Source organism: Vigna radiata, unplaced genomic scaffold (assembly GCF_000741045.1).
Source record: "Vigna radiata var. radiata cultivar VC1973A unplaced genomic scaffold, Vradiata_ver6 scaffold_70, whole genome shotgun sequence".
Taxonomy (NCBI): Eukaryota; Viridiplantae; Streptophyta; class Magnoliopsida; order Fabales; family Fabaceae; genus Vigna; species Vigna radiata.
The window spans coordinates 867069-876482 of NW_014542367.1; the positions used below are offsets into that span (position 1 = coordinate 867069).

The window sequence follows — 9414 nt, forward strand, 5'->3', positions numbered from 1 at the left end:
CTTTAACCAACCGCTGCTTCATATGACAAGACTGAGAAGACTCAAGGATCAAGGCAAAATTTTTATGTTGATAGGGGGAACCATGTAGTTGAACCCATATCTCACATTGTATTTTTGACGATGACAACTTCTCAAAGATTCTTGGAGAATTGATCAAGTTTTGTGAATGATTTTATGTTGTCCAATCAATGTATATAAACAAGTAATAGTAGAAGAAAGTCTCCTTATATTTTAATTGTATTTATTGGTGAAAACTAGGAGACCGTTTTTAGAAGAAAAAAAAAATTTTGTCCTCAGTTGAATGTAACCAAAGGGGTAATACTAATTCAAGATGTGGTTCAAAAATGTTTATTAAAGAGTTGGAAATAAGGAAAGAGGAAGTTGAAAGATTTATACAAAATAATTTTGGAACAAAGAAAGAAAACTTAGTAAAAGGAGAAAAGTAGAAGGATTGAAAAACTCCCATGTCATTGTTGGATCCATTGGATCCATTTGAATGATGAGAGGGGAAGGTGCCTTTAGTAGCACTTTGTCTAAAACTTGTGTATGCCTCTGTCAATCTATAAGTCTCTATCTCTTGGTCATTCAAATTGACTAATAGAAGTGTTGCCCACCCAACAGGTTACATAGATGATGTTTTAGTTCGGGTTAGTGAATTGATTTTCCATGCAAATTTTACGTTTTGGAAAGGAGGGATTCTCCCATGGATCTGCTCCCATCATTTTAGGCAGGCCATTTTAAAAACAGCCCGAACTAAAATTGATGTGTATGCTTGAACTTTATCTATGGAATTTGGTGATATTGTTGTGCATTTTAATATTCTTGATGCAATGATGTTTCCAATTGAGGACCATTTTGTCTTTAGGGTTGATATTTGGATTATGTTATTGAGGAATATGCTACTGAATTTTATTCTTTGCATGATAAAGAGCATTCTTTTCTATCCTCTCTACATGAATGCATTGAATCTTAATTTGAATAAGAATCTGTGAACGATGTTGATTTTTATCTTAATGATATATGTTCTGTGATGGATATTGATGTTTAGTCTGATGAGATGGGTATTATGCATTTGCATGTAACTCTTTTGCAGGAACCATAGATAAATCTGACTTGTAGGCATCTACTCCTTTGCTTAAACTACTTCCACAAAACCCCAAGTATGCATACTTGGAGGATGATGAGAAGTTTTCAGTGATCATTTCCACCTCTCTTGATGTTGTTCAGGAGGACAAGTTGTTGAGTGTTCTTAGGAAACTTAAGAAAGTTATTGGTTGAACCTTGGTTGACATTCTTGGAATCAGCCCATCCACTTGCATGCATAGGATTCTATTGGAGGATGTAACCAGTTTGGCAGTCGTCGAGAAGGCAAAACCTAGTGATTTTTTACGTTATCAAGAAGGAGGTGACCAAGCTGCTCCAAGTTGGGATCATCTACCCTATATCATATATTTAGTGGGTGAGTCTGGTCCATGTTGTGTCAAAGAAGACTAGTCTCACTGTGGTGAAAAATGAGAGGGATGAGCTTATTCCCACAAGAATGTAAAACAACTGGAGAGTTTGCATTGACTACAGGAGGCTTAATCAAACAAGGAAGGATCACTTCCCCCTACCCTTCATTGATCAAATGCTTGGCAGGTAAGTCTCAATACTATTTTCTTGATGGATTTTTTTGGATAATTTCAAATCCATATTGCACCTTAGGACCAAGAAGAGACTACATTTACCTGTCCCTTTGACACTTTTTCCTATAGGAAGATGCCTTTTGGCCTATACAAAGTACATTCCAACTGTGCATACTGAACATTTTCAGTGATTTTCTAGAGAGTTGCATAGAGGTGTTTATGAATGATTTCACTATGTATGGGTCCTCATTTGATACATGTTTAGACAGTTTGGATAAAGTTTTGCAAAGATGCATTGAAACCAACCTTGTTCTCAATTTTGAGAAATGTCACTTCATGGTAGAACAAGGTTTAGTTTCAGGACATATCATTTCTAGCAAAGGTATAGAAGTAGATCTTGCTAAAATATATGTTACTGCACAATTACTTCATCCCTCTTACGTGCGAAAGATGCTATCTTTTCTTGGACATGCAGATTTCTACCGACACTATATGAGAGATTTCGGTAAGAAAGTCATTTCCTTCTCCAAACTACTACATAAAGATGTCGAGTTTTACTTTGATGATACATGTAAGCAATATATATATATATATATATATATATATATATATATATAACAAATTTAAAAAAAAAAATAAAAAGAAAAATTTCACCGACTAGATCCCGCTAGTTCACCTTTTAACAGTAGGATTGTTAGTCCGTTCTCCTACGAGGGACCATCCTACCCCATCGCATTTTTAAGGGACCATGATACATTTTTGTCACTCCTATTAAATAGTAAAACCAACAAATCTGAAGTAAATATACTTGGAAGTAGATAACACAATTGAAGACTGTAGAAGAATCAACGCGCAAAGTTTTAGTGTTGAACGTTTCCTGATTCCTGTGATTAATGCTTGTTGCCAGCATGCTTACTTTGATGAGACGAACATGATTGATATGATATTTAGAGGGGCAACGCAACATGTGCTATATAGATAAGTGCTAGGAGTCAGCACTAACACCACCCCCATCGAGTTCTCATTTTCCAAGCCATGTCCTCACAACTTTCAATTTTTCTTCTGTGGTTGCTATGTGCAATCATGTTCCACAGAGGTGCCTGTGGAACCAATTTTCATCTTGTTTGCAACGAAAAGGATCGATCCGCATTGCAGATATTCAAACTTGGTGTTGTGAATCATTCCAACAAGCTCCCTTCCTGGTCCTCTCAACATGATTGCTGCTCGTGGAAGGGAGTCCACTGTGACAACAACACAGGAAGAGTTACAAGGCTTGATCTAAAGCAACAATACTTGGAAGGTGAAATCAACTTGTCTTTGCTTCAAATTCAATTTTTGAGCTACTTGGACTTGAGTTTGAATGGCTTTACTAGTTTAAGTGCACCATTTGATGCTCATGCTAGCTTCTCTAATGTCCAGTTTCTTGACTTATCCTTTAATGATGATCTTCATGTTGATAATCTCCACTGGCTTAATCAACTTTCTTCCTTGAAATATCTCAACCTTAGTGAAATCAATCTTCAAAATGAGTCCAACTGGCTTCAGTCAATGCAATTGCATCCATCACTGTTAGAGCTAAGATTGGCAAGTTGTCATCTTACCAATATCAGTCCATCCATCAAGTTTGTCAATTTTTCCTCACTCTTATCTCTTGACCTCTCTGGGAACCATTTTGATTCAGAATTGCCTTACTGGCTTTTCAACCTCACCACCATCTCCAATATCGACCTCAGCTTCAATTTTCTAAAAGGTAGCCTACCAAAGAGCTTGTTGAGCCTTGGAAACCTTAAATCTTTAAGGTTGCACGACAATGAAATTAATGGATCCATCCCGGAGTGGTTAGGCCAACATGAACATTTGCAATATCTTGGTTTGTCTGAGAACATGTTTGTTGGTTCAATCCCTTCATCAATCGGAAATCTCTCATCCTTGGTTGACTTGAGCATAAGCTCCAGTTCATTGAGTGGTAATCTTCCAACCAGCCTTGGACAGCTCTTTAATTTGAAAAGCTTGTTCATAGGTGGTGAATCCTTGTCAGGTGTTCTTCATGAAAACCATTTTTCCAATCTCTCTAATTTAGAAGCACTGGTGTTGAATGCTCCCTTTTCATTCGACTTGACTTCTGACTGGATTCCCCCTTTCCAGTTGGAGGGCATTAGTTTGAGCAATGCAAAGTTAGGTCCTAAATTTCCAGAATGGCTTTACACACAACACTCGCTAGTATATCTAGAGGTTCCTAATTCAAGTATCTCATCCATAAATGGTGACCAGTTTTGGAGGTTTGTGGCTAATATTACACAGCTCAACCTCTCCAAGAACAACATCTCTGCAGACTTAACAAACATCACACTCAACTCACAGCTCATATTTATGGATCATAATAATTTCACTGGAGGGCTCCCACATATATCAGCAAATGTTATCTATTTGGACTTGTCCCGCAATTCTTTCTATGGACCCATTGCCCCTTTGTTCTGTCACAAGTTGGGCAGTCAAAACAATTTGGACTATTTGGACATATCATTCAACCTTTTAACTGGAGGAGTTCCTGATTGTTGGGAGTATTGGAAAGGTTTGTCTTTCCTTTTCATGGAGAGTAACATGCTAACAGGTGAACTCCCTCCATCAATAGCTACATTCATTGATCTCATAGCACTGGATTTGCACAATAACAGCTTGTCTGGCCATTTTTCATTGGACCTATCAAACATAACAAATTTGGAATTCATCAATATCAAACAGAACAATTTTTCTGGGACTGTACCCACAAAGATGCCACGTGCTATGGAAGTGATGCTACTGGGATCTAACCAATTTGAAGGAAACATTCCAACCCAGCTATGCAATCTCTCTTCACTGATTCAGTTGGATCTTTTCCACAACAATCTCTCAGGACCTATTCCTCCATGCATCAGTGACATTCCTAGCATGGGTGGAGCACAAAGAACAAATCATTACCCGTTTGAGTTCAATTTGTACAACAAAAGCCAGGAGCTACAGTATGAGGACTATGGATTACTTAGAACACTTGACCTTTCATCTAACAACTTGTCAGGGGAAATCCCGTCACAAGTTTTCAGTCTTGTTCAGTTACAGTCCTTAAACTTGTCCAGAAATCATTTCACAGGAAAGATATCAAGGGAGATTGGAAGCATGAAGAACTTGGAATCTCTTGATCTATCTAGCAACGAACTTTATGGAGAAATTCCTGGTTCCATTTCCTCTATATCTTTCTTGAGCTTCTTGAATATGTCATACAATGATTTCACTGGACAAATCCCAGTTGGGACTCAGCTTCAGAGCTTGAATGCTTCTAGCTTTGCTGGGAACCCAAGGCTTTGTGGAGCTCCTCTACCAATTAACTGCACACAAGGAAGTGGTAATGTTGAAGTGTCAAAGCAATATGCAGGAAGCAATGATGATGCCTTTGACACCGAGTCACTCTACCTTGGGACAGGAGTTGGTTTTGCAGTGGGATTTTGGGGGCTTTGGGGTTCTCTATTCCTTAACAGGACATGGAGACGTGTGTATATTCGGTTCCTTAATTATGGCGCACACAAACTTCATGTCTTTGTGACTGTTAAGTTAAAAGCTTTAGTGGCACATCACTAAGTTCCATCTGAGGTAAATGAAAGTTGATAACACTGTCAAGATGTCTATACTTTATTGCCTCTTTTGTTTTGTGACCCATGAACATCAATTTGAATATATGCAATTGTTCTATGCACCATATTCACCTTATTTTTCACCATATATATTTGTTTATACTCTTCAGGTATGGCTTTACAGATAGAAAACGAAATTTTAATTCCTACTAATTTCGCTGTTCTTTAGATGACTTTGGCCAAAAGATTATGCTGCCTTAATTTGCTTCTCACTTACCCGAAAACCAGATATTAGATGCATGTTTCTATTGTTTGACTCTAAAGCTTTATGGGGGCAATTCAAAATGGAAAAAATTTGACTTCTTCATTAGTAGCTTTCTCCGACTAATTTAAATACAATCTGAGTGTAAAATTACAGATTTTCAGTTAACAAAGTTGCTTAAATTAAAATAAAACTTTATTTATATTTTAATAAAAATATCAATAAATAAATAAAAAATCATTATTTTACAAATATACACTTTATTGAAAAAAAAAAAAAAAACCATCAGATTATAAAATTGTTTCAAACATCTCACCACATTAGCTACTCTTCTTAGTGTTGTGTATATTCCTAAACACCCGTATAATCATACGCTTCTATGATAAATCATGATTATCGCATATGGAAACCACTACTACAAACATGTGGTTGAGTTAATATCACAAATAAAAACATCAATTTTCAAAATAAACTCATTTAATGTTTACAACTTTAAGACATTTAGAAACATATATAACTTTTTATAACAAACCACAATAAGGCCTTGACTTATAGAGTTCTCGGTCAAAATACATCCATTCTCTAACCTTGACACTTAAGAGTCAAGTATCACACACCAAAACATTGAACTGCTATCACTTTCAATTACTAACTAATTCATTAAGTTTTGATTATAGGAGCATCCAAGAAGTGGTCTTGAATAATCAAGGATCAATTTGGGTTTCTTACACATCAATACTCTTTCAAGAAAGTGGACTGAACTTTTTTTATTTGATCTGCACCAAGAGGAGTGTGACTAGAAGATCAGGATCATCATTGACAATATGCGTTTTTCTACCTGTGCATGTTGGCCAAGGGTTTGAGAGTTGTGAGTGTTCTCAAGGATTGTAAGAGATTGAGGGTATTCATCTCTTATTTTCTATATTTGATTTTGAGTGTGGTGAGAACTAAATTGAGAGGGGTATCACTTTATTTCTATAAACTTAATCAAATTTGTAGTGGAATCTCTTCAACTCAGGTTGTTGGAGGAGGATTGGATGTAGGCTTGGGATTGGTCGAACCAATATAGATTGTGTGTGCTGATCTTTCTCTTTACTCTTTCTCTTTTATCGTTGATTCATCACATCTTGTTTTATTGATTTCAAGAAAACCAAAGATTTTACAAAGCTTTTGAAAAGATAATTTGTTTAAGGTAAAATCCAATCCACCCCCCTTGCCTTGAGATATAAGGCGTTGCTTTTCTAACAATTATTATTGTAACAACCCAATTTTTTAGATGTCATGGGTTATTAAAAACTGGTAAAATTTAAAATTTATCAAAAGCGCAGAAACGTACTTTAACTTGTAAAACAAAATAACAGAGGAAATATATTATTTCGAGTAATAAAATAACGAAGGAAATACTCCAATCATATTGTCTTAACTTGTAAAACAAAATAACTTTAATTGAATCCTAAAGTTTTTCCCCATGCTCTCTCGAGTCAATCACACCTCTAGAACATCTGTAACATCATCTGCTCATGTATAACGCATTATACGATCGTCATTCATAATTTCATTCACAAACACAAACACAAACACAAAAACATATAGGGTAAGCTACCAGTAAGACAAACATAACAACAATATTCATATGTATTGATTATATCCACCATAATCAATCACACAACAAGATACAAACCTTCTGATCATATCATCCATAATCAAACACCCCATACACATAAGTAATTGCAACATGATTCTTATTCCTCAAAACCTAACAAATCAAATATATCTGAATACTCAATCCTCTATTCTTGATATACCACCTGATACCGTTACTACCAACATAGTATTTCCCTGATGCTCTATCATCACCATACTCATCAACATGTGTAGCTCTATCATAATTAACACCATCATGAGCCTCTTCAAATACCAAAACACCATAGTGAAAAAAACAGTCATACTCTTGTACCCTACCTCACCAACTATAATCGCTTCTACAACCTAATCTGTAGCCTCCCCTATAAATATGTTCGAGTAGTTTTACAATCCAACTAAAGAACATGCCTTCCTGATGTTGGACTATTTCGACAAGTGTACCGAGTCACACAAGTAATATAAAATGGTAAGACCAAGTATCGTATCCTAGAAGACTCTCGGCGCTAGGCAGTCGTGTGATAACAAGATTAATTAAGACTTAAATAAAAAGAGATAATTGGTTTTAAATGCAAAAACAAAAAATTAAATATGAATGCAATTGATCAATAGCAAAAGAGCACAGAGATGAACGGATGTTGATTAATACGAGATGGGTATGTTGTTGGGGTTATGCGTTAATACCAATGTCGCTCACTAAATCACCTAAATCCGATCCCTCGACAAATAAGTTTGTCCCAAATTACCAATTCATGCAATTCCTAGCATTCTTAGTAATAAAACATAAAGATCAAGAGCTTAAAGACAACCAAGACTCATACCCTCATCCCTGACCAATATTACTCTTAAAAGTAATTCAACAAGAACCTGAATTGTAAGGAACTTCCCGACACTCATGCAATTCATAAATCATGTTAATGAATGAGTTAAACACAATAAGCATTGAAAGAAATGAATTACTCTAAGATTTAATGAAAAAGCATATGGAAATAAGAATCAAATTAAATACATGAGAGTTTACAAGGTTACATCATCCCCCAACAACAAATAGAAATTAGTTCCCCAAAGACATGGGGGAACTCTATGAAAAATAGAAGAGAATGAGAAAGAAAGCCTGAGAATTGGGAAAAAAGTTTCATGCTATGCTCTTCTCTGCCAGAGATTCAAAGCCTAGAGCCTCAGGTTCTGGTCCAATAGAGTGAATATAGAGCTGAAACAAGCACTGATCCACGAAAAGCTGACACTCAGGCTCCCCACTTAGGGCGCCCGGGCGGTGAGTTTGATGCCCAAGCTTGGAGACCCCGCCGCCCAGGCGGCCAGGAGGGGTGCCCGGGCGATGGACGTCGATTTTCCTCGCTCAAGCTTCCCTTCAGGGCGCTCGAGTTTCGTGTTGTCCCTCCTTATGGTGCTTTTTCATGCCCTTTTGAGCTTCATCTTCTTGGCTCTTCATCTTTGCTTCCGGTATTACCTCAATATCTGTCAAAACAAGGGGAATTAGTCATAAAATCATTGAAATCAACCTCAACTCTCTTATTCACATAACTTAATGAAAAAGTATGAGTCCAAGCAAGGTTCTAAGCGAAAAAGGGTGTTTTTATTATGAAAATCACATCACAAATAACGGTGTTTTAAACCGTTATCACAACCCCAAACTTAGAACTTTGTTTGTGCTCAAGCAAAACAGAATGTAACTCAGCTTTTTTGAACAATCACTACAATAACTCAACATTTTTCAAAAACTTTTCTTTCCAAGACAAGAAATCCCTTTTATTAATTCAGCATAAAGATCTCAATCAAGATGTGTAGATGCCTTAATTCAATCAAAATCCATGTGATGCTCATACACTTTCAACAGATGTTATCCTTAAGAATGATCAATCAACCAAGCAAAGATGTAATAAAAAATTCAAAGAACTAATCCTCACCAAGGAATGTGTTTCACTCAAGCACTCAAAAGTATATCACTCAAGCACTCAAACGTGTTTCACTTAGCTCAAAGGTGTATAGTGAGGTGTTGGTGTATTTCACTCCGCTATCACAATGTAACACAAATTAATTTTGCCCTTCATTTAACCACAACCAAACATACTCACTAGCAAGTTATCTTCACAAGGGCTTTTCATGGCTTGTAGCTTGGCTGGGCTAAGAAGGAAATTGATTTTTCTAGTTAGCAAACTTCCTTGAGTTAAGAGAGACATTTATGAATTTATCATTTAAGCACAAACTCTCTTTCTTTTTCCCAGTTTTCCCTTGCAGTGAGCTTTTCCTTTTCTTTTTATTT

General features: G+C 36.3%; 1 protein-coding gene across 1 annotated transcript; it reads left to right on the forward strand.

Moving 5' to 3' along the window:
* Positions 1-2352: 2352 nt before the first annotated feature.
* On the forward strand, positions 2353-5353 carry LOC106779928 (receptor-like protein 12). The gene has a single exon (XM_014668148.2). The coding sequence runs from the start codon at positions 2661-2663 to the stop codon at positions 5235-5237; it is 2577 nt and encodes an 858-aa protein (XP_014523634.1). The 5' UTR covers positions 2353-2660; the 3' UTR covers positions 5238-5353.
* The last annotated feature ends 4061 nt before the right edge of the window (positions 5354-9414 follow it).